Here is a 26,729-nt window from a genome sequence, read left to right as displayed (position 1 = left end):
CGTCTAGATCTCTTCCTTAAAAAATGCTGGTGGTGGGTTTTAGTCGCTAAGGCATGTCCAACTTTTGCGACCCCATGGACTGTAGCCCACCAGGCTCCTCTGTCCATGGGATTTTCCAGGCAAGAGTACTAGAATAGGTTTGCCATTTCCTTCTCCAGGGGATCTTGCTGACCCAGGGACTGAACCCAGGTCTCCTGCACCACAGGCAGACTCTACTCACTGAGCTATGACAGTTCTTTATTTCCCTTTCTCCCTTCCTAAGGGCTAAAAGATGGACATGGCCGTGGCAGACAGTTTTTGACAGTGAAATTGAGAATAATACCCTAGACCCTGAGAGATGACATAGCCAATAGTATCACTGAGTCACTGGAAAACTCGTGGAGCAGACACACGCTATGAACCCAAGACCACTCGCCAGCCTCGACTTCACATGAGAGAAATACAAGCATTCAATTTAATTGAAGTCCCTGATATTCTGCCAGTTGAGGCAGCCTAACAATATCCCAACTAATAAATGGAGAATGACTTTTCTGGATCTGCCAGAAGTAAGGGCAATGGACTACCTACAGATCCCTCCAAAAGAGACTGATAGAACAGAGATATAACAACACAGCACTTATATGAAAAGTAAAACCAAATAGAGAACAGAATGTTGTTAAATATAAAGAAAGGTCAGTACTCAATATTTTGGGCAGAGGGAGTATTCTTTCAAAGCTCCTGCATTAGTTAAAAAAACTCCCTGAAATTTAGACTATACATACGAATAAAGGTATAACTGTACTTAACTCAAAATTAACAAGTATCCCAAACAATCTCGTTTCAATATCTGGAAAATATCATTGTGTTCATTATTTTTATAATTATCTTAATCTAGTTAAAGGCAGGGTGATTATAAGTAACATAATTTCACACTACCTCAACCTTTCCTGCTTGTTTTCACCTTTCCTGTTTGTTTTCAACTTTGGTAAACTTAAACCTCCTAACAAGCTACCAGGATTTAATTTCAGAGGTTTTATTCAAACAAAAATTAGTCTGGTCTTTCATAACAATGTTTCCATGTACCATTTATACTTCTTGGAATACTTAAAAAGTAAAAGTATATTAAAAATTTCTTGAGATACTCTAACACTCAAGATAGCTAATCACGTACATTTGGTAATTTTTTTTAATTGAAGTGTAATTGATTTACAATGTTAGTTTCTGGTGTACAGCAAAGTGATTCAGTTATACATATATACACATTCTTTTTCATTTTCTTTTCCATTATGTTTTATTACAGGATATTGAATACAGTTCCCTGATCTATTCAGTAGGACTTTGTTCTTTTCTATTATACATACAGTATTTTGTATCTGCTAATCCAAAACTCCTAATTTACCCCTGCCCACAGCTTGTCCCCTTTGGTAACATAAGCTTGTCTTCTATGACTGTCTGTTTCTGTTTCATAAATCCATTAATTCGCTACTATTTTAGATTTCACGTGTAAGTGATGGCATATGGCATTTGTCTTTCTCTTTCTGACTTAGCCTGATATTCTCTAGGTTCATCCATGTTGCTGCAAATGGCATTATTTCATTCTCTTTATGACTGAGTAGTATTCCGTGGGATATATAGATATGTCACATTTTTTTCTTAATTTAGTTTGAATCCAAGGATGTTTGCTTGACAATATTGTGTTGGCTTTTGCCACACATCAGCATGAATCTGCCATACATATAGGTATGTCCCCTATGCCGCAGCCTCTTTATCCATTTATCTGTTCATGGACACTTAAATTGTTTCCATATCTTGGCTATTGTTAATAGTGCTGCTATGAATATTGGTGTGCATGTATCTTGTTAAATTTTTGAAAAAAATAAAAAGACTTCAATAATGGTAATCTATATTGATGAACATATTGTGATGAGTCTCACTGAATTTACTCCCTAGACAATCACCTTTGTCTGGTGTTCTTAACCCAGGAGTGAATACAGGAGCCTGTAACCTTGGTGTGAAAAATATTACACGTTTAGTTTCCCTAATTTTCTGCTTATATTTAGCATTTCTTTCAGTTACACACATAGGCAATACATAAGGCAATGTTCTCAGCAGAATCTGTAACTTTGTCATCAATATAACTCATATCTCATTTTTTCATATTTTCATTATTGTTTATACTGTTTTTAGTTGGAGTTTCAATACCAAACTCTCAAAAATTAATAGAATGAATGTACAGAAAAGTAGAAGGATATGGTAGACCTGGAAAGCACCATGAACCAATGAAAAATAATTAAGACTTATACAATTTTCATATAACAGTAGGATACAAACTCTATTCAAGGTCCCATAGACTACAAACTAGGAGACACTGGAACATATCCAGGGACATAAAACAAGCTGCAAAAAGTGTCACGGCCTAAAGGTATTGAAATCATACAAGTCTGTTCCCTTATCACTGTGGAATTGTGTTAGAAATCAACATCAAAAGATATTTCAAAATAACCCACATATTTTGGGGCTTCCCTTGTGGCTCAGCTGGTAAAGAATTCGCTTGCAATGCAGGAGACCTGGGTTTGAGCCCTGGGTTGGGAAGAGCCCCTGGAGAAGGGAAAGGCTACCCACTCCAGTATTCTGGCCTGGAGAATTCCATGGACTATAGAGTCCATGGGGTCGCAAAGAGTCAGATACGACTGAGCTACTTTCACCACCATCATCATCATTCTCACCACATATTTTCAAATGCAGTGTGACTATTACCCAGTAAGTTTTTAATAGCTTTAGTACAGCTTATGTTTCTACATTTCCCACTACATTCTGTCAACTGTTGAGATAGTAAAGTTATAGAATGGTTTTTGCTCTTCTTTTTGGATAAAAGAATTTCATTATAAATACTAATTATTTCACTTACTTGCAAAGATCATTAACACAGCTGGCAATATATAAGTATGGATCAATATATTCATGGCAGCTCAAAAAGGGAAACTGCAACAGGATCTGACACTTGAAGAAGATTGCCTATGCAGAAAAAGATGGGAGTCACTAGAACGTACTAAATGATATGCATGTACTCTCATTTTTTTCCGTTGATCTATTTGCAAGGTTCTCTGTTCTTATTAGGAAAGAGAAGGTATGTAGGCTTATAAATTTAAACATTTTCTAACTGTTTTCATAATGAGCACCACTTTTATGAAGCTCGTTGCATTCATCATTTTGGAAGTAAACACAAATTTATTCTTCTTGCATTACATTCCTGGAATTTAATAGTGTTTAAATATGTTGTGTTTACACTAAAAATGCTTAGTGTGAAACATACAAATACAATTATACGTGTGCTGTATCCCACATGCCAAAGTTTTTCACATCATATTTACCTCAAATGCTGGCATTCCGCTGGAGCAAGGATTTGGAAAATCTGAAGGTGTGGGTACACATTTGGTGTCATCTGGAGTTTGCACCGACCATCTATTTGCAAACACAGCAATGTCTTCTGTATAGTCCTCTATTTCACACAAACACACACACACAAAAATATGTGTAATAGGATCACTTTCCACAAACACACAGTTCACCAACATAAAATTTCTGGTCAAAAAGCTAAACTCAGTAACTTTATAATTACCAATGATATTAGACTATAGAATTACTTTAGCATAATATCCATAAAAATAAATTGAACAAAGCTTAAGTACCAAATGCCAATAATACCATTGGAGTAGAAAAAGCAAACTTCATTGAAGGAACATGGGGGAGGGTTGAAAGTGAGTGGCACCACATACACACCAGTAAAGTACTAATTAGCCTGTAGTGTATACTGCAAAGAGGAGAAAAATATGCATAAAACTAAAAACATAAGTAAAAGTTTGGTATAAAAATTTTCAGACAGCCCTTTCATTCTAGTTGACATTAGTCAAAACCTTACTAAAATTGTAGCTTCATTTAGGGGGTATCTAGTGCCCTCGTGGAGATTTCAGAGGATGGTCATACAGACAATGAAAAAATGTAAAAGACAGCTGGAGAAGAGGGGACTAAGAAGTGAATTAATTTCATGTGAATATGATGAATAGTGTTTCTAAGATGCTCAGGACAGATTAAGAATCCACATACCTTCCCAGCATTATTCTGAAGCAAGATTCAGGAGCTAACGTACAGCAGCAACAAGCAGACGGTTGCTGGAGAGCACTCTGGGCTGTCTACCCGTCTGAGGACAAGTTCAAGGCCTGACATGAAAATGAATTCTGCCCCACATTCAGACAAGGGCAGAATCTGAAACCATGATTCCTTAGCAGATCCAAACAAGATGACATCTTGAAGTTCTATCTAACAGTTAGTCTTCATGTCTGAGTGTTAGCTTCTCCACCACTGAGATATACACAGCCACAGGTGTACCATTCAATACAAGTTACTGCACCACGAGAATCAAAAACAGCAAGTCAAATGGTTCACTACTCTCAGTTTCTTCCAGATAGGAAGATGTCTACTTACTACTACCAATTGTTGGAAAGACTGTGGACGTTTACCCATAAGAAAGCTTTGCTCTGTTAGTATAAACTCCCAGACTTTACTGAAAGACTTTCTGATCTGGCCTCTGCACTCCCCCGACTCCCTACCCCATCGACTCTATCCCATCCCACCTCTCTTACATCTTCCACTCCTATTCTTGGTCAACCAACTCCAAGCATTCGGGCTTTGTACCATTCTCCACTCATGTTCATTCCCACCCTGCTTCTGCTTTTGATCTTGCATCCCCTCCTTCAAGGTCACTCTTCCCCCCAACTTCCCCTCTGCTCTCTCCCTGACCTCATGTGGAATTCTATTCAGCGTGACCTCCTCAGAGAAGCTTTCTCTGGCACATGCTCTAGATCCTCTAAACGAACACTGTCAGTTTCCTTTCCCTCTTCTTTTCACGGCTGCTATTGCTCACAAAAATTGTGTTTTAATTTGTCTCTTTATTTATTTTGCCTTCTACTAAATGAAGGGGGAGAGCTTGTCTAAGCTATCCTATTGCTGGATCCCCAGTTTACTATCTTGTATAAAGTGGGTGCTCAAAATATATTTGCTAAATAAAGGAACAAATAAACACAAGGAAGTTTTCCAGGTTTATTAAATAGATTATTAGAATCCTAGATGTTTGGTCCACCTCATTCTCTGATATTGTTGGAAATGTGTCACACTCGACAAAGTATAGGTGGGATCTAACATACTTAATTTTTAAAAGGGAAAACTAATGTTCCTTTTAAATAAATTTATAGTCACATTTCATTTCAAAGCATCATCATAAATTTTTCCTTCAAGGGTCTTTTTGAAAATATGTGTTTATTTGGCTGCGTTGGTTTTTTGTGCTGCACTCAGGGGCTTCCCTGGTGGCTCAGACGGTAAAGCGTCCTCCTACAGTGAGGGCGACCCAGGTTCAATCCCTGGGTTGGGAAGATCCCCTGGAGGAGGAAATGGCAACCCACTCCAGTACTCTTTTCTGGAAAATTCCATGGACTGAAGAGCCTGGTAGGCTACAGTCCATGGGGTCGCAAAGAGTCGGACACAACTGAGCGACTTCACGTTCAGGTCTGGACCTTCGTTGTGCCGTGCAGATCTTCCGTTGTAGTGCACGGACACTCTAGTTGTGATGCGCCAGCTTAGCTGCTCCACACAGAGGATCTTGGTTCACCTACTCGGGATCGAATCTGCATCCCCTGCACTGCACAGTGGATTCTTTGTTTTTTTTGTTTTTCAAAGTGGATTCTTAATCTCCAGACAACCAGGGAAGTCTCCAGCATATTTTAAAGGTCTGAAGAATCAAAAATATTTCCTAGGGCCAACTTTTTTCCATATTTATACACAAATTTTAATGTGACTCAACAACTAGGGCAATTCTGTAGAGGTCATTTTAATTCCAACGTTTAAGCACATATTTAGCTATTGTTATTAAACTGCATTGTATTATTATGAGACTTTAAATCCAAACCAACTGGTGGTCTTGGAGCCTGCGAAACAAAAATTAAAATGCTTCATATAAAATGTGCTACAATGAAGTAATTTATTGTCCATATTAGCACACTTCTAAGAGTAAAAGAGAGACACTATTAATTATTATGCTAGAAAAACAAAAGAAAATCAGGGGTTCTCTGATGATGTGTAGCTAGCTATAGACATGAATTATGGAATAAGAATCTCAACTAGACAACAAACTTAAATCTTTCTATATCTACAGAAATTCTGAAAAGGCCCATTTCTTTGTGAAATCAGCCTGAATAATGCATAGGAATGCAAGAGAAATATAATTTTAATCACTGTTAGGAAACAATGAATTCAATGGCATTCAGTCAAACTACCGCTCTGCCTCTAAAGATTTATCTAATCAGCAAAGTACAGACTGTTTCAAGACAATACTAGGTATCTTTTTGTTTAATTGAAGGATAATTGCTTTACAGAATTTTCTTGTTTTCTGTCAAACCTTAACATGAATCAGCCATAGGTATACATATGGGAGATGGGAGGAAGGTTCAAAAGGGAGGGGGTATATGAATACTGGGCATCTTTAAGCTAAAGGTAATACAGCTCAACAATGGACATCTTCTTGCATTATTACAGTATGGAAGAAAATCAAAAGGCAGGTTCTAGTCACATCCTTCTAAATTATAAGTTAGTTTTTAAAATCATTCTGCTTGGTACAGGCGTGTCAAGTCACTTCAGTCATATTTAACACTTTGGACCCCATGGACTGTAGCCCACCAGGCTCCTCTGTCCATGAGATTCTCTAGACAAGACTACTGGAGTGGGTTGCCGTGTCCTCTTCCGGGGAATCTTCTGACCCAGAGAATCTTCTGACCCAGCGAACCAACCCTCATCTCCTGTATCTCCTGCATTGGCAGGCGGGTTCTTTACCACTAGCGCCACCTGGGAAGCCTGCTTTATACTATATGCTGTTAAAATTGTGAAAAAGCTGAAATCTCTCTTCAGGCTTCTTCCACATACTTTCCAGGATCCTTCTTGCCTACTGCCAGCTCAGCCATAATTCAGTCAAATTTCCTCCTTCTGGTCTTCTCCCACAAATAACCTGATAACAACAGTCCTTTACATGTAGCCCAATTATGTCATTGAGAGCAACCATTCCATGTTCCAGCTTATCAAAGCCTGTCTGACTTTTAACTCAAATCCTAATCTGAATCTCTCTGCCTCTAACAAGAGCAGCTATTTTCTACCCCAGTTTCTGTACCATGCTCCCTAAATGTCCCCGGGGAAGTTACCCATAGCAGTCTTCTTTAACTCTTTTCTAGTTCTCAATAATACTCATAATGCTTTTATACAGAAGAGAAAGAAATCAATAATTAACATCTAATTGGTTCTGCCTGGGTCCAAAACTCTACTTCCTAATATAGTCTCAACATGCCAACTTTGCGAACTCTCTCATTTCTAAATACCCAACTGGATGCAAAACACCGTTTCAGGATGATCTCTATGCTGCAGATTTGTATTGTGCTCACTTTGAAACACTTTCATTTACATTTTCTCATTAGATCCTCACAATCTGGGAAGGCCTCAGGGTTATTATCTTCATTTTTTATGTAAGAAAATTGACTCCTTGAAGCCCTGCTCTTTAGCCACTAGCAAACTAACACTGATGAAGCAGTATCCATACAGGGAAAATGTAGGCATATTAACAAGGGCCTCTTAAAGCAATGTTTTTAATTAAACATTTTCCTGTTAGCTCCATTACAGGCTTATAGAGAGCACTAGGAGATGACTATAAATTAGCCAGTAATTAACAGTAATAATAACAGTAAATAATCAACATAATAATTAACAGTGATTTCCAATAAATAACAGTAAATAATTCAGTAATTAACAATTTGCCAAGCCAGGCACTGTACTAAGTATTTTACACAGATTATCTCATTTAAACCTTGCAACTCTATGAAGTATACACTACTAGTATACCATTAAACTTATAAAGTTTAATAAGGGGCAAAGCAGAATTTGATTCCAGAACTCACACTCTAAGTAGGACTTTCATTCCCTTAAAACACAACATATGGGCAACTCTTCTCGTTAATTTTATAATGTAAAACAGAAAGTATTATATAGCAGTTTACAGATTAAATTCAATATCTCTCATGTTTATCTAGGCAAAGCATTGGGAGCGAATTGGAGCTATAGCTCAATTCTGATAGCACCAGTTACAAGCTACGTTACATCAGACACATCGCCTCGTGCTCTCATTGTAAACTTAAGAAAATACCACCCACCTCACATGGCTCAGCTGGTAAGGAATCCACCTGCAATGAAGGAGACCTGGGTTTTATCCCTGGGTTGGGAAGATCCCCTGGAGATGGGAAAGGCTACCCACTCCAGTATTCTGGCCTGGAGAATTCCATAGACTGTATAGTCCATGGAGTCACACAGAGTCGGACATGACTGAGCGACTTTCACTTGCATGAATGATGTTGTAAGAGTTGGGAATAACATAGCTATGTAATCATATTGTTATTGTTGTTTAGTCACTAAGTCATGTCCAATTTTTTTTGACCCTATGGACTGTAGCCTGCCAAGGGGTTGCTATGTCCAAGGGATTGCCTTCTCCAGGGGATCTTCCTGATCCAGGGATCAAACTCACGTCTTCTGCTTAGCACGTAGATTCTTTACCACTGAGCCATCTGGGAAGCCCATGTACTCATATTAACTATTACTATAAATAGTATGAATCCATCTTATTATTATTAAGACTACTGTGAGTTCCAAAATATTTTAATTCCTATTTTATAGCTGAAGAAACTGAGAATCAGAGAGATTAATTGAGATGCCTCAAGTTATAAAACTTGTAAGACTTAGAACAAGATTCAAAGCCAGGTCTGCTGGCACTAAGCACAGTATTCTTTTTTATTGCACATTTATATATGGCTGCAAATCATGAATGAGTCCTGTAATTCTCTTATTTTATTGCCACTGCACACTAGTACCCATACTAAAACAGAACCTATTTTTAATAGCTCACCAAGATTAGTTTCATGACTTAGAATGAAGTTGAGTGAATGATGTGTACATCATCATACATGATAAAAAAAATCTTTCCAAGTTATTTTTTGACTTTTATAAATTCTGCTTGCATTTTATTATATTCACAAAACCATTGTGTAGCAGTAATTTAATTTATTCCTATCCAGACTAGAAGCAAACTATGCTTTATCCAAAATTAGACAAATTTGCCCCAAATGGGTTTGAAACACTAAAATAAAAGCCCCAATAGGGGAGGAGTTTTTGCTTTGTTCCCTGACATATCCTAAGCTCCTACAACAGTGCCAGACACAAAGTAAATGCTCAGTTAGTATTTGTTACATGAGTAAAACCTGACTTGTATTAATTTAACAAATGTAAATTAGCTCATGGATTTCAAGAATGACACAAAAACATTTTCCTGTTCAAACCTCACTTAAAATCATGTAAGCAGGCAAGTAACAGCTACCATTTTTTATCCAACCTAGAACAAGTTTTGTTCCCTTCTGGGTATATAAACAGAGTGATCGGTTTAGAAGGAAGACCTCAGAGGTACCCACTCCTTTCTTCTCCTCCACCAGCTCACCTTGCTGAATGATGAAATCATCAGACTGAATGCCATTGTAGTTTGCACATAGGCCACATGATTTCCCTTTATGCTCCTCAGACAGCTTCAAGTAAATTCCAGATATTCCATCCCAGGCCAATGAAAATCCAAAGGTTGTTTTCACCAGAATATAGTCAGCTAGCTTCTCAATGAAAACCTGTCCAATTGTCTGAGGCAATGTTAAACTTGAAAAACAGAACACAGGCAATCTAAGAATTATGATGAAACATCAATTACAGATGATCTATTTCTTTCTTGAAGTGACTGAGAAATAAAAGATAATTATTATTCAAAATTGTTGAATAAACCATGCAATTAGATTTCCCAAGGAACCACCCTATAGAAAATCTCAACATTTTTGAAATTTTAATATTGAAATAAATGCAGGAAAAATTATACCTATTTCTGCATACTTAGATTTTATACTTACAGAGAGTTTAAAATAATCTAAAATGCTGCTCAACAATTTTGAAGTAAGAATAAACAATGCTCAAAGTATGTAAGCACATTGCTTAAGTGTGCTTTTGTTTAATTTTGTTTTAAAATTGGCTGTAAGAAATTAAAAGCTCCTATCCCCAAAATATCACCTTGATACAAATCATCATTTTTCCCACAAAAAAAGTCTAGGCATGATTAGTTATGATTTACAGCTTTAATGCTGCAAAGTATATCTTTAAGAATAAAGATACTTTCCATGCAGTATTGCATAGGGATTATATTTATAATTTTTAAGTTGCATACAATTTGATCTATTTAAGCAGGGGTCACACTGAATGGTTAAACTCCTGATCCAATGTCTAGTCTTTCCATTTTTCACAAATACATACACATACAAGAGAACCGAGAGACATAAGAGAACTGAAGAAAACAGTTAGGCATTTTAAAAGCACAGTAAGTCACCTAGAATGCTTTTGAAAGAACACTGTCCTCCTTCCATCAGAAAGTATTACAGGAAAGAGCAGGTGTCAGTAATTAAGGAAATGAGAGAAAAAAATCATTTTTACTAAAATAGCCATGCTAACTGAAAATTATAAACAATAATGTAAGATGAGAGGTTAGTAGATATGTTCAAATATTTCTCTCCAAAATTTTAAATTATTGAGTTCCTCTCCAGGAAGTGAACATGGCTCCATGAAATAAAAACTATAAAATTAAGAATACTCGTTAACAAAGGGATAGGCGTCGATGGGGTCACACAGAGTCGGACACAACTGAAGCGACTTAGCAGCAGCAGCAGCAGCAGTCCCAAAGAAACGATTCAAATGTCTGTAATCATTTGCACAAGTATGTTTGCGGATAATTATCTAGTCATAAGATTTCATTTTAAGAATAAGAAAATAACTAAAATTTACACTGAAGAATAAATAAGCAGACTTTCCTGTCATAATCTATACTTATTAAAATTAAAAACGCAAGAAATTTATTTTAAATTGAAGGTAAAGTATGAATAATATTTTCTAAGTTTGCAAGTTTACAAAAGCTATGCTTGAGAAGAGTGAGTCATGCTTTGTAAAGATATTCCATTGCAATGGGCTGCTTACTGCAGGGAGGTAGAGCTGTTCTGCTGTGGGTGTTCCTTGGTCTAGTCATTTGTCACATGATCTCGTTCACAGTAAATTTGATTAAGTACGCAATTTTTGAAAACAAAATAAAAGATGCTAGTAGAGATGAGTAGTGATTCTAAAAATTTGATAATCTCCCATAAATTTAAGAGAAACCCCTTGCAACCCAGGCAGGAGACAATAACAATGCTAACTAAAATGAATGCACAGATTCATTCTGAAAATTATTCACAGGTTCACAGGTACCAAAACCCTTTGTTTGACAGGGGAGGCAACTGAAATCGAGATGGGTAAAATATGAGGTGCAGAGTCTCACACATTTGATTTCCTTTTGGTAAACATTTCTCTAGCACTTGCTACGCAATAGGCCTTAGGCCAAGAAGTGCATTATTATTAGCAATTTAGCTGAATAATAAGGAAACCATCTTCTTTTTATTATACAAATGGAAATCTTCAAAGAAATATTTTCTCTGAGTTAAAATTTAAATATGATCTCCTAGATTTAACAAAGGGTTAGTATTCTCGAAAATCTAATTGAATGACACTTCTGTTTTATAAAACTATAATTTTAAGTGCCCACTATGCTACCCCAAATTCCATATAAAAATCCTAAACCACTATTTAAATTCAGCTCTAAGAAATATATATGTAAATATATTATCTTCCCATTCAAATGGATAAGCTTTCTTTTATAAGAAATTGAAAAGTAAAGAACCCAACTGATCAAGAAAATAAGCCCAGGAGGGGCTGCTTGGGGTTGCTTGACTATGACAAAGCCTGGGTCAGAGCCTGCCTCCCCTGGTACTTCATCTAAAGCTTTTCTGCTATCACCTGCTGCCTCTTGAATCTAAATTGAGAAAGCAAGCACATAGGTTGGTACAGCTGCTGCTGCTGCTGCTGCTGCTGCTGCTAAGTCACTTCAGTCATGTCCGACTCTGTGCGACCCCATGGACTGCAGCCCACCAGGCTCCCCCATCCCTGGGATTCTCCAAGCAAGAACACTGGAGTGGGGTGCCATTGCCTTCTCCTTGGTACAGCTATTGTACCAGAAAGAATTCCCATGGTTCAAACACTTGCTGGTGAATTCTGAATGATGGATAGAATTGTTCTATCACATAATTTACTTTTCTTGACAAAGTAATGTCAGCCAAAACAGAAACAAAAAAGAATACATGCCCTCATAAAATATGCCCTGTTAGAGGAAAACCGTTAATAAAATTTATGACAAAATGTAACTAAAATATATACTATGCTTGATGACATGAAGGAGAAATATTAAACAGAGAAAAGAGAGTGTGTCAAGGGTTGAGAGGCAACTTAAAATTAGGTATTCCTATACTTATTAAGCTTGGAAGATAGATTATTACACTGTACTTCTACTTTAAAATGTACAAAACCTTCTATCAAATAAACGAACATCCAGTTCCCGAAAATTTTGAATTCTAGAAGTAGGTCCCTCTCCTATCTATTCAAGACCAGTTATTTATTGACCCTAATTCTAACAGAAAATCCTAAGTGACACCTAAACTTCATTTACACAATTTGGAAAGGATTTGCAGAGGTTTAGTTTTATTTTGACTGTCTGTTTAAAAAAGAAGAAAAGATTTATGAAAGATGGCAAAAAATAATTTAAGAGTTGAACTATGAGGATTTCTCCTTAATCTCTCTTACAATTAGATGTAACAATCTTATTTCTACCAATATAAGTGTATGTGTATCCTGCACAAACGTTAGGGAGGCTAAACTGTTAAGATTTCTTGTTACTTGGCTAGCTTTGGAGCTACTAAAATTTTGATGTCTGCATGCTCTAACTTAAGGCTTCCCTGGTGGCTCATTGGTAAAGATTCCACTGGCTACTGCAGGCGACATGGGGTTGATCCCTGGTCAGGAAAATCCCCAGAGAAGGAAATGGCAATGTACTCCAGTATTCTTGCCTGGGAAATCCCATGGATGGAGCAGCCTGGTAGGCTATAGTCCACGGGGTCGCAAAAGACATGACTTAGCAACTAAAGGACAACAGCAAATGCTATAACTTAAAGGTGGTTGTTGTGTTCGACTCTTTGCATCCCATGGACCAGAGCCCACCATACTCCTCTGTCCATGGAATTCTCCAGGCAAGAATACTGGAGTGGGTAGCAGTTCCCTTCTCCAGGAGATCTTCCCAACCCAGGGATCGAATCTGTGTTTCATATGTGTCCTCCATTGGCAGGAGAGTTCTTTACCACTAGCACCACCTGGGAAGCCCAGCTCCAAGGTTACCGTTGAAGAAATCCTCTCTTCCTACTCTCCACATTCAGTTCCAGAGTGAGACATTTAGAAATTCTGTTAATCTGTGATGATTTCACTATATCATTTATCATATCTTACCTGATTCCATTCTTTTTTATTTCATGCCCATAAATTCGAATTTCTTCCTGGTCTGAAAAGAACAAGCTGATGGAGCGATAACAATGATACACTGAGCCAAGGCACTTAGGGCTGTTATGAACCTTAAAGGGAGAAAAACAGAGAAAACACAGAAACAATGACACACACACACGCTTTCACTTGAGTTATTAAGTCCACAATGCGTGTCTACAGTTTCATAGCGTCAGTTCCAGGACCCTTTACAAAATTATAACTACATTTAGGATTTCCGAGAGAAAAAATGATATTGACCTCGGAAACTGGACAACACAATTAGCTTCATAAAGCACAAGCTTATTTATTTAAATGAGCTGAATCTTTACATGCAGGATGTAATATTCTAAAACTAAGTGGTATGTACTGAAAAAAAAATAGTTCCGATAGGAAGACAGTAGGGCACCACAAAGAAACACATTTGTAATTTTCGTGTCCATAATTTTTACCTGTCCATGAAACAGAAAATCATGAAACAGAGTTTCAAATGAAGTTCTACATGGAGTAATTTTTAAAGGTTGCAAAAGTAACTAAAACTCTCTTAAAATAAAATTGTGTGGGCACTTTAGGGAAGAGTAATTATCAAAACTTTGATGAAAAAATTAGTTTACTAAACTAAAACTAATTAAAAATTAGTTTACCACCTTCCCTGGTAGCTCAGACAGTAAACCATCTGCCTACAGTGTGGGAGACCCAGGTTCAATCCCTAGGTCAGGAAGATCCCCTGGAGAAGGAAATGGCAACCCACTCCAGTACTCTTGCCTGGAAAATCCCATGGACTGAGGAGCCTGGTAGGCTACAGTCCATGGGGTTGCAAAGAGTTGGACACGACTGAGTGACTTCATTTCACTTCACTTCAATTATCAAAACTTTGATGAGAAAATTAGTTTACTAGTAAAAAAAAAAAAACTTTCTTTTTTTTAATTTTTTTTAAGTTTTTTTTAGTTTTTTATTTTTTTAATTTTAAAATCTTTAATTCTTACATGTGTTCTCAAACATGAACCCCCTCCCACCTCCCTCCCCATAACATCTCTGTGGGTCATCCCCATGCACCAGCCCCAAGCATGCTGTATCCTGTGTCAGACATAGACTGGGGATTCAATTCTTACATGATAATATACATGTTAGAATGCCATTCTCCCAAATCATCCCACCCTCTCCCTCTCCGTCTGAGTCCAAAAGTCCGTTATACACAGCTGTGTCTTACTAGTAAAAAAAAAAAAAAAAAACTTTAAGGAAGAAAAGAGAGAAGGAGAGGAAGAGAGGAGAAGAGGAATATTAGATTTTCTTACTCCACCACCAACATAAATCTCAAAAGGTCCAAATAATGACACCAGAAAATAACTGAAAAAAATATAGATAACTACAGATAGATACTATAGTAGTATAGATTCTACTATATTATCTATAGATACTATTATAGATAGAAAAGAACTTTCAAAGCATAAAAGTGATAAGAAAAATCACCAATGATAATACAAAATTTTAATATTGCAAGAATGTAATACATATTAATTTAGTGATTAATATGCAAATTTTACTGATCACTTGTGTACTGAGGACTGTTCTAGATTCTGAAGATGTATTAGTCAAACAAAATAGACAAAAATACCTGCCCTCATGAAATGAATTTCATTAGAGGAAAACAGTTAAAGTTAATAAAAAATAAAATTACATGTAACTGAAATATATCCTGGGCTAAGTGACATGGAGAAATATTAAATGGAGAAAAGAGACAGAGAGAGTGTGTATCAAGGGTTGTTGGCAGTGGGGTAGGGGGAGCTTAGGTTGAATGGCCAACAAAAGCCTCACTGAGAAGAGGAAATTCGAGTAGTAAAGATGAAGGAGATGCAAGAGCAAGGCATATGGGTATTTAGACCATTCTAGGCAAAGGGAATAGCAAATGCAAAAGTCTAAAGCAGAAGTATAACTGAAATGCTCTTGGTATCCAGGAATCCAGACATAGGACCTCAGGCAGGATAATGGAAGATTCTCCTTAAAAAACAAAATGGAAAAAAGATGTACAGATACTAATGAAGTGAAAGTAAAAGTTGCTCAGTCGTGTTTGACTCTTTGCGACCCCATGGACTGTACAGGCTCCTCTGTCTGTGGAATTCTCCAGGCAAGAATCCTGGAGTGGGTGGCCATTTCCTTCTCCAGGGGATCTTCTCGACCCAGGGATCGAACCTGGGTTTCCCAATTGCAGTCAGACTCTTTACCGTCGAAGCCACCAGGGAAGCCCCACAGATACCAATATCTGGGGCTTATTTAATGAAACTAGAGGTTCCCTGCTCAATCTCCCACTAGGCAAGAAAGTTCCATCCACATATTCAGAGCTTCTAACCAGCTTTTAGAACCTAATACTCATATGTGAATAAACATTCATAGATCATTTGATGAAAGCATGCAACATGAAAGGCGGATGCCAAATAAACCAAAAAAAGGAGATTAAAGGAGTCAAAAACAATTCAGAAAAATTAACTTCCAAAAATCCATAATTGGTATCTTCAGGGAGAAAAGTGAGAAAATGCCATTCATGAAACAAAAAAAAAAAGTGATGCTAAAAGTGAAATTCAAGGAATAAAAATAAGCGACTAGATATTGTTAATATGATAAGAAAAACTTATAATTGAAATAGAACTATGGAAAATAAATATCTAATAATTGGAAAGAAATATCAAAACAAAAAAGCAAAAAGATGGAAAAGAGAAATGAGTCAATGAGAAAATTAAAGAATCAGTCACTCAGAACAGGAGCTCTAATATCTGAGTTATAAAATTACTAAAAGAGAGGAAATTAAGAAATAAATATTATTCCAAAACTGAATTGTTTGAAATGCTAGAAAGGGCTCATCAAGTACCCACCACAATATATGAAAAAGCAACTCACATGACACCTCAGAATTTTGGGGATAAAGAGAAGAACTAAAAATTTCTGTAAAGAGAGGGTAAATTTTAAAAGATCATATGCAAAATGATCAGAAATCAGAAGGAACTGAATTTTAAAATTCTGAAAGTGATTTGCAAGCTATAACCAAGACTTCAAAAATTTCTCTCCTATGCACTTTGAGATGTGAGTAACCACTAGTCAAATCCATCACTTGCCCTCACTAATCCAGGTCATCTTAATTGTTGCTACAAAAGATAGGCACGTATTCCAAAGAGCAGGTAGTCTAAACAATAAGATATCTGCCCAAGTTGTTTTCCAGGAACTTGAAGTCAGAGGTGTCTAGCTTGAGTTAAACTGGTTAAGACTGAAAAGGATTCCTGCCCCTTCAACTGCCCACACACGTGTTCCTCTCTAGAAAGCACTATAAACAAGCACTGTCCACATGAGCAGAGCATCCAATAAGCTTTTCAGAGCCTATGTCTCAATTATAAACAAAAATTCAAGAACTGCTAGACATTTTACAGGACCTAAGATACAAGGGTGGCTCTAGAGGTAACGAATCTGCCTGTCAATGCCGATGTAGCAGATGCGGGTTCTATTCCTGGGTCAGGAAGATCCCTGGGTGTAGGAAACGGCAACCTGCATGGACAGAGGAGCCTGGTAGGCTACAGTCCATAGAGCCACAGAGAGCCAAACATGCCTGAGTGACTAAGCACAAGAAACAAGGAATCCAATACAGGAGAGAGAAGAATGAAACTCACCAGGAAAATGTGAAAAGAAATTCCAAATGCTAGGTGTACAGTAGGCTCAAAAGCAACCAGTCCCAATTGGCACAGGAGAACGAAAAACTGAGAAAGGGATAACTCGTGGGAAGGAAAGAGAATCCAAAACCGCCTGATTTATCTGACCATATTGAGAAGAGTTGAAGGAAAAAAATGATTAAAGTATAGAAAATGCAGCAAACAAAAAGATGAGATAACTTAATTCTATAAAACTGTATAAAGAGAAATGAAACCACAGTAACATTAGGCTCGGCTCTCAACAATACTTATATAGCTGTTGTTCAAATATGTAAAATATGTAAATGACAATAATATAAAAACCACATATGATGTAACCAGTAACAGTGATAGAATTCCATTAAGAAGAAGGGAGGAAAGTGTGAGTGTGAGTGTGTATGTGTTCATGTGTGTGTGTGTGTATGTGTTCATGTGTGTGTGTGTGTGTGTGTGTGTGTGGTAGAGGCAGGAAGGGTGATATGACAGATGACTTTCCATTTTCCATACTAAAAAGTGAAGAAACAAGTCCTAACTTTGAAAAATAAAGAAATAACAGCACATTTTAATGTGTTAGGTAAAAACAAGAAGAAATAGCTTAAAAAATGAAGTAATTGCCTTTGGAGAGTCAGATTTTAGCTGGGGTCAAGGAATGAAGGAAAGAAGGGCTATTTTTACCTTCGTGTATCTTGATGCAATCTTTTAAACTAAATACATATCCTATTTTCATAAAAATAAAATTGAATTTAAAGAAAAAGAACCAAAAATATAAAAGTATATATGCATAAAGATATTTATAAATACATGTCTTAAAATACTGAAACATTTTAAAACCTAAATATCTAAAATAGAATATAATTAAGGAATTTCATTACTGCATAGTTGGAACAAGTACAGCTAACAAAATTTGTGTTTGTCAAAAACATCTGACGTGGAAAATAGTTCTTAGTTCTTAGGTGAAATTGTGGGGAAGAAAATTATACATAGTAAAGTTTCAACTTTATAAGTGTGTATCAAGTCCAGAGGAAAAATTTAGAGGGAAATCTATGAAACCATTAGCACTAGTAAGTCTTGACGGATAATTCTAATAGTATTTTTAGACTTCTTTAAATTTTTTCAATTTTCTACAAAAAGAGGTGAACAACTTTATAATCAGAGAAAAGATGACATTTAAAATAAATGGATTTGTTGATGTGAAAACAAATTCCACCAACCAAACAGAGCCAAGTAGAAAACAATATCTATTAACTCTGAAAACACAGCTGAGCTTTGTGTGTTATTATCTCTCAATTATCTAGTTGACACCTTAGTCCTCCAAAGGGCCAGACACTGGACAAGAACATTTCAATGAAAGAGTCAGAAGGTATTTGAGTGATAAACTCAGTAACTCCTTCCCAGAGTGGAAAAGTAAAGGACAACAGCGAACTGAGAACAGGAGCCCTAGATGAACCAAAAACGCATGTCACTAACTCCCCTGTCTAAAGAGACCTCCAATTTTTTATCCCTATGTCTCGTAAGTTAACTCTCAATAGAATTCATTTTCTTTTGAGGTCACAGGGATTTGTTGTTGTTAAAAAGCACCAAGACTGAATTTTTAATATTTCCCTCGTCTAAGAGAGGAGGAGATTCAGGCAACTCCAACATGTCAGAGAGCTTCAAACAAATGATGGTTATGGAGGATTTTAGCTTTAGAACAGGATAGCACTCTGGTTTTCTGGTTTTGCTTTGAAATATCACAAAATTCAGAGGAAGACACAGGCAGGGAAAAGGGTCCCTTCCTGACTTCCTTACAACAGCCAGACGCACTCTGAAGCTTACATTTTGAGATGTTTCTCCTCTGAATCCTTCTGAAGCAAGAATGCTGCAACTAAGGACTAATTCTGAGTTCAGTCATATAGTATAAATCTACCTAGAAATTAGCTGCTGCTGCTAAGTCACTTCAGTTGTGTCCAACTCTGTGCGACCCCATAGACGGCAGCGCACCAGGCTCCGCCGCCCCTGGGATTCTCCAGGCAAGAACACTGGAGTGGTTGCCATTTCCTTCTCCAATGCATGGAAGTGAAAAGTGAAAGTGAAGTCACTGAGTCGTGTCCAACTCTCAGAGACCCCATGGACTGCAGCCTACCAGGCTCCTCCATCCATGGGATTTTCCAGGCAAGAGTACTGGAGTGGGGTGCCATTGCCTTCTCCTATTAGCTACCTATCCCCATATCCTCTAGCTGTGTTTATGTAATTCATACACTCCATTTCATAAACTCCAGTCCCCAGTTCACAGTGAGATATGTCTTTTAAGAAAATCCAGATGACCATCACACTGGAAATGTCAAGAAGGAAGCATAGACAAGTAACATGATTGATGCCTGAAGCTACCCTCTCTTTTTGAATTGATCAAATAAAAACTGAAAAATGAGTATATCAACTGGAGTTGATATTACAATATCCATGACACAGGCATTCCTGCATTACCTACATGTCCCTACCTTATGGATCCAAACCAGTCTTCTCCCAGTCCTAGGCCCCATCTTCATAGAAACATGCTCAAAATAGTTACAAACTTGGCCCTTCCCATTCAGAATCAGCCCCCTCCTTCCTTAGCATGCTAAGTATTCATGCTATGATTACTACATATTTTTCACCATCTGTCTAGTACTTTAAAGACACAGACTTGGCCATAAATAATTAAGTTACTTATGTCATAGGATCACCTACCCACACAGTATACTGAGGCTCCAAATTACCACAGTCCTTTGCAAAAATGTAAGAACAGTTTCCTGGGAAATAATAGTAGATGCCATCAAAAGTTTCAAAGTGGTATTGCCCCCAGGTTTTGCAGATCCCATCTCTGCCATTGCCCATGTTTGGCACTGAAAAGAAAGAGGATAATATTTAGTAAAATAAAACAAATGATACCTGTTTCTTACAAAGTTCAGTCATGGTAGGTGATTCTAATTTTCATTAAAAAAGATGTTTACTTCTTTGGTGGACAATATCACAGCCAAAAATACCTAACATAAAACTACCAACAGCTCTCAAAACTATCAAATTCCCCTGAAGAAAAACACGGTCTTCAAGTTGAAGAAAGAATTTACGTTAGAAACTTCCTTAATTTTTGCTTTCAAACAAAGACTTTGGAGGAAAGAAAAAGAGGGAAGAATGAGAGAGTAAAACAAGGTGATAGTGATAAAGCAAATATAATGGCTGTAAAAAAGAGAAATGTCACCACAGAGTATCCTAAAAATTAATACTGGCAGCATTGGAATGTTCTGGTCTCTGCAATTCTTTGAAAATAACTTAGGATCCACAGAGAAAACTAATCATTGGCCAAAAAGTCATGTTTATAAGTCTGGGACCTGGGAATGGGGAGCATTAGTCATCCAAAGTATACTGGAATTCACGACCCCAAACTGGGCACATTGTAAGCAGTGTTTGTCTTGGAGCATGCAACTCCATCTCCTGTTGCCTTCTTGTCTATCTCCCTTTACACCTCTGTGGATGCCCATTTTTATTTTCTCTACCCCTCTTTCTAGATTAATATGGGAATCAGCGAAATTTACTGAGCATTCATTGATTAAGACATTAAACTATGTTAATATACTTTATAGGTAGCATAGAGAGAAGGCACAATGATTTCTTTTTGTAATTTATGTAAATGTATTAGCTTTCACCAACTTAGACCTTTTCAGGAAAAAATACAGAGCTAGCTATTCGTTATTCAGGCAGTCTTTTCTGGTAGTATGCCTTACGTCTGTTGCATATTTTCATAAAATCTTGTACTTTATAGCACATCATAAATGTAATTACTGTTGTCTTATATCCTGGTCCTCTCCTCTAGACTGCAATCTCCATCAGGGCAGAAACATGTCTATATTATTCATTTTTCCCAGTGTCCAGCCTGGGATCTAGTAGATGCTCAGTAAATACTCATTAAACAAATGGATTTTATTATTTATTATTGATATAGGGTCCTATATTAGATACTGTGGATTAAAAAAAATGTTTAAGAACCCTCTGCTTTGAAGAGTTCTCAATACTATTTCTCTCTTTAAAAAAGTGTAAGTGTTAGTTGCTCAGTCATATCTGACTCTTTGTGACCCTATGGACTGCAGCCCATCAGGCTCCTCTGCCCATGGGATTCTCCAGGCAAGAATATTAGAGTGAGTAGCCATTCCCTTCTCCAGGGGATCTTCCTGACCCAGGAATTGAACCTGGATCTCTGGAATTGCAGGCAGATTCTTTACTGTCTGAGCTGCCAGAGAAGCCCATGTATAGAATATTCCATTCATTCAAAGTCAGAAAAGAATGCGTGGCTTCAAATAACAAATCTAATTTATAAAGCAAAAGAAAGGTGAATGGAAACCTGGTTTTAATGGGGCAGTACAATTTAAAATAGAAAAAAACACTTGAATCACATTTTTAAAAAGTACTTTAGGAATAAACCTGACCAAAAAAGTTTAAGACTCATACCGTGAGTATATAAGATATTGATATAGGAAATTGAAGATGACTTAAAGAAATGGAAAAATATCCCATGCTCTGGGGTTGGAAGAATTAATATTATTAAAATAGCCATACTACCCAAAGTGAAATACCAGTTTAATGCCATCCCTATCAAATTACCCATGACATTTTTCACAGAACTAGAACAAATAATCCTAAAATTTATATGAACCATAAAAGTCCAGAATTGACAAACCAATCCTGGGGAAAAATAACGAAGCAGGAAGCCTAACCCTCCCAGACTTCAAACAATAGTACAAAGCTACAGTAATCAGATCAGTGTGGTGCTGGAATAAAAGCAGATATATGGATCAGTGTAACAGAATAGATAGACCAGAAATAAACCCACACACCTATGGTCAGTTAATCTTTGACAAAGGAGGCAAGAATATACAATGGGGAAAAAACTGTCTCTTCAGCAAGTGGTGTTGGGAAAGCTGGACAGCCACATGCAAATCAATGAAGTTAGAACACTCCATACCACATACAAAAATAAGCTCAAAATGGCTTAAAGACTTACATATAAGATATGACATGATGAAACTCCTAGAAGAACACAGGCAAAGCTTTGTTTTATATAAATCATACCAATATTTCCTTATATCGGTCTCCCAAGGCAACAGAAATTAAAGCAAAAAATAAACAAATGGGACCTAACCAAACATAAGCTTTTGCACAGCAAAGGGGGCTTAGAAAGAAAAGACAGCCTATGGACTGAGAGAAAATATTTGCAAGTGATGAGAGAAACAAAAGCTTAATTCCAAAAATGTATAGTCAGCTCACACAATAACAAAAAGAAAAAACAAAACAAACAACATGATTTTAAAAATGAGCAGAAGACCCAAATAGACATTTTCTAAAGAAGACATACAGATGGCTAAAATCACTAATTATTAGAGAAATGCAAATCAAAGCTTCAACAAGGTACCATCTCACACTGGTCAGAATGGCCATCATATAAAAGTCTGCAAATAACAGATATGCTGGAGAGGATGTGCAGAAAAGAGAACCCTCCTACTCCACTGGTGGGAAAGTAAATAGGTACAGCCATCATGGAAAACAGTATGGAGGTTCCTCAAAAAACTAACAATAGAGTTGCTACACAATCCAGAAAGCCCACTCCTGGGCATATATCTGGACAAAACTATAATTCAAAAAGATAACATGTTCTTCTATGTTCATAGCAGTACTATTCACAATAGCCAAGACATGGAAACAACCTAAACATCCATTGACAGATGAATGAGTAAAGATGTGATACATATATACAACGGAATACTCCTCAGCCATAAAAATAAAGAATAAAATAATGCTATTTACAGCTACATGGATGGACCTAGAGATTATCACACTGTGCAAAGTAAGTCAGAAGGAGAAACACAAATATCACATGATATCACTCACGTGTCCAATCTAAAATATGACAGAAATGCACCTGTCTTCAAAGCAGAAATAGATTCATAGGCGCACGGAACAGACTTCTGGCTGCCAAGTTGGGTGGGGATGAGGAAGGGATGGACTGGGAGTTTGGGACTAGCGGATGCAAACTACTATATACAGAATCGGTAAACTAAAAGGTCCTATTGCATAGCACAGGGAACTATATTCAATATCCTTGAACCATGATAGAAAAAATATGGGAAAAAACAATATAATACTGTAAGTCAACTATACTTTAAAAATTGCATTAAAAAATCTAAAAACAAAAAATACTTGAACTAGTAGAGTTCAATGAGAAGTGAAAGAGGGCATCACCATTTTCTTTCACATTGTTTCAAAATGACTGGAAATAAATCGTGAATACTCTAGTTAATGCACAATATGATTGTCCCAAATCCCAAAGGATGAACACTAATACAGCAAATTATGCCTTCATGCTCTCTGTAGCACCTCATAATTCTCTCGTAAGTATCCCTGAAACTTACCAATCTGGCACCGTGTCCCAAGGGCCTGAAATATTTGACAGTCGCATGTACCAGCCTTAGAACAGAAAGCTCCGTTAAGGCATTCATGAGGACAAGAACCTGAAGGGCAAAAAAAAATCAGTTATCTTCTGGCATGCATCAGCTTTTATAAACACAATCTGTCAAGATTTAGCTTGGACTAACTGTAACCTCTGTTAACTCAAACAGAACCCTGGGCCTATTGCCTTGATAAGCTAAAGAATTAAGCTCCTCAAGTCTCTATCTAGTTCATTTCATTATGTGTGCTGTGAAACAAGAAAGACAGGCTTTCACATCTCAAACTACCCTGAGAGCAAAGGTTAGCCTCCTTCAAGCAACTGAAAGGTCAAGTTCCCATGTAAGGAATCCCTGTCCCAGATGATGAGAACCAGAAACACACAAGCTGCAGATGATTCCCTTGACAGAGTTTGGCACCAGCTGCACAACTGATCAGCTACTTCTCCAGGAGCAAGTGTGGTATTAAAGAAAAACGTCCATCATTAGCTCACGGGATCAGGCACAATATAGAACTCAAAAAGAAATTCTTATTTTTTAAGAGAACGATTAAATATTCTATTTGAAGTTGTGCATTAATCGTCAGGCTTAATTGCAAATGACGCATTCTTTCTGACCCATAGCTAATTTTAATGGGGAAGAAGCCAAAGCTGCTGCTGGTTGTCACCAAAATATTTTTTCTTTCACGGAAAGAAAAATCACCCCGAAGGATTATGTTGGAAAGAGAAAGAAAGAAACTATGAGCTCCTGAGTGAGTTTGAAAGCTGGAAATGAATCACAGTGAAAATCCCTCCTCTAATAAGGAGAGGACAAGAGACCCTGGCAAACCTCAACAGGAAGGATTTAAGCAACACATCAAGAGAACTAGAGAACATCTTTGAGTGACCATAAAGTGTTTACTGAAGACTGGCTCTCTTTGGAATATGGTAAGGTCATGAAAGGCACTAGTCTAATTGTGGTATTGTAACCACAGTTCTGCAGAAGGCAAGAATTTTAAACTCTATTATCCTTGCACCTTAAGATCCATTGATCTAAAATGTCTCCACTTTTAAAGACATACAACTCTCTAATTATATCTTAATTGAGGAGAAATGAGCTGTTTTAATTTTGATCAGAAATATAGATAAAAATGACATTTGTCATAAATTTAAATGCAGTTCTCTTTTTCTGGTGGGGGTACATATATACATATATCTTCGAATTTTATCTTACGTCACAATATTGTATTTTTCCAATCAATAAATGTCAAAGTAATTACATGAGCATACATAATTATCACCTTCAAAAATTTATTTACAACCCTGTTTATTCTCCTGAAAACAGATACCAGAACAAAACTGGCCAGAAACCCCTGTTTTTTTAATACAAAAAAAAAAAAAATTGAATTTCAAACTACCATTAGCATATTGCTAAATGGAAATGAGAAACTGGTAAGAAAAAAGAGCAATGTCAAAGAATCAATTGATTCAGAAAAAAATAAAACATCGGATATCCACTGATATCTTTCCTGGTCATACAGTTATGAGCTTTGTCTGCTTAGCCTTGCTTGTTTCCAAATATAATTCATATTTCTATGTGAAGTAAACTTAAACTGATATTATTACCACCCTGGCTCAGTTCCCTTCATGCATTATATGGAAATTATAGAGTTCATTCACTATACTCCCTAAAGGGGTCTTTTGAGAAAGCAAATACAAAACCATAGATTTAGCACTGACCTTTTATTTTGCTCTCACCCCAATTAATAGCTTCATGGAAGAAGTATCTTGGAGAAGTTGCTTCAAACTTTAAAAGAAAGAAATCAGAATTCAAGAGAATTAAATTATTTAATTCAAGGCGAACATGCAAATTGGAAAACCTGGAAAACAGCTACAAACACAAAAATGGACTATTAAGGCAAAATCTTGGAGCGGCAGAAAGGGCTCCTCTTGGGTTGTAGTTAGATTTGACTTCAAGGTTTGGTTTTGTTTCCTGAATCTGACAAGTCCTTGGGCATCCTCTCTGACCTCAGTTCTGCCTCCCTGCCCTTTTTGGAAAAGAGCCTGGTCAGAATCTAATCTTTGCATTAGCTGACTGCCTTGCCTGCAGAAGTAGCAGTTTTTAAATATTTCCAAGTACAGATGAGTTTGGAGAAAATGCATGGGACTGAAGGACCAACAGACAGGGATGTACCCGCTGTCTGCAACCCTTCTGGGCAAGACACCATCTACAGAAGCCTCGGCCGCTGAAGTGTGAGCTTGCCATCCTGAGTCTCCAAAGAGCTGCCACTTTAAAGTTCACAGAACAGTTAAACGTATCTTTTTATAGAGCCCAAAGGACATCAGGGTATTCATTAAGAGTGAATTGTAGAATCAAAAGGCTCTGGATTAGAGGCCTGATTCTGCCACTATTTACTCTAAGGCAAATTTCTTAACTGCTTAGCACCTTCTTTTACTTGTCTGTAAAATGGGAACAATGATACATACTTCACTGTGCAGCTATAACAATGAATTTTAAAAAACGTATATGAAGATTCCAGCATAATACCTCACACATAGAAGATTAGCAAGAAAGAGATTTATATTAATCTAAGGATCCCAAATAAAATTATAAGATTTAGAGAGGTTAATATAAAGTAGTTGGAGAGGAAATGGCGACCCACTCCAGTACTCTTGCCTGGAAAATCCCATGGACAAAGGAGCCTGGTAGGCTACAGTCCATGGGGTCGCAGAGTCAGACACGCCTGAGGAGGAGTAGTAAATAATTGTGGATTATTAAAACTAATCGATTATGGCTTTTTATTCCAATTTAATGCCAATTTAGTGTATGATCTGGGGCAATGTCCTTTCCAATAGGATTTTTACATTCACCAGAAGAATACATATTGCCCAAATTTGCCACATAATAGTTAAATTGACTACCAGAGGATGTCAGAAAAACTGGAAAGAGTGAAGGGTAGGAAGAAAGGAGGATGAAGAATGTGATTTCAGGTACAAAGCCCTTTGTCAACAGACTCTGGTCTCCTTTCCACATGGTAACGTTTTCTAACAGGCAGAGCTGCCCCACGGCAGACAAAAGGCCACCCACACTCACCACT

General features: G+C 37.0%; 1 protein-coding gene across 4 annotated transcripts in view; it reads right to left on the bottom strand.

Annotated features, from left to right (window-relative positions):
- The window catches only part of OTOGL (otogelin like), a 166,528-nt gene extending 140,935 nt beyond the window's left edge, over window positions 1-25,593 (bottom strand). For all 4 annotated transcript variants that reach the window (XR_011255828.1, XR_011255829.1, XR_011255830.1 and 1 more), the window contains exons 1-7: window positions 25,372-25,593; window positions 23,621-23,719; window positions 19,908-20,062; window positions 13,501-13,622; window positions 9,551-9,756; window positions 3,351-3,478; window positions 2,888-2,994 (exon numbers count right to left, since the gene is read on the bottom strand). Coding sequence is in view for 1 of the 4 variants with exons in the window: in XM_069584122.1 (XP_069440223.1) it covers window positions 2,888-2,994; window positions 3,351-3,478; window positions 9,551-9,756; window positions 13,501-13,622; window positions 19,908-20,054 (710 nt within the window). In the remaining 3 variants the exon portion in view is untranslated. The remainder of the gene's footprint in view (window positions 1-2,887; window positions 2,995-3,350; window positions 3,479-9,550; window positions 9,757-13,500; window positions 13,623-19,907; window positions 20,063-23,620; window positions 23,720-25,371) is intronic.
- Window positions 25,594-26,729: the final 1,136 nt, after the last annotated feature.

The sequence above is a fragment of the Ovis canadensis genome, chromosome 3 (assembly GCF_042477335.2).
Source record: "Ovis canadensis isolate MfBH-ARS-UI-01 breed Bighorn chromosome 3, ARS-UI_OviCan_v2, whole genome shotgun sequence".
Lineage (NCBI taxonomy): Eukaryota > Metazoa > Chordata > Mammalia > Artiodactyla > Bovidae > Ovis > Ovis canadensis.
Note: the sequence above shows the minus strand (reverse complement) of the source record. Positions and strands in the feature narration are given on the sequence as shown.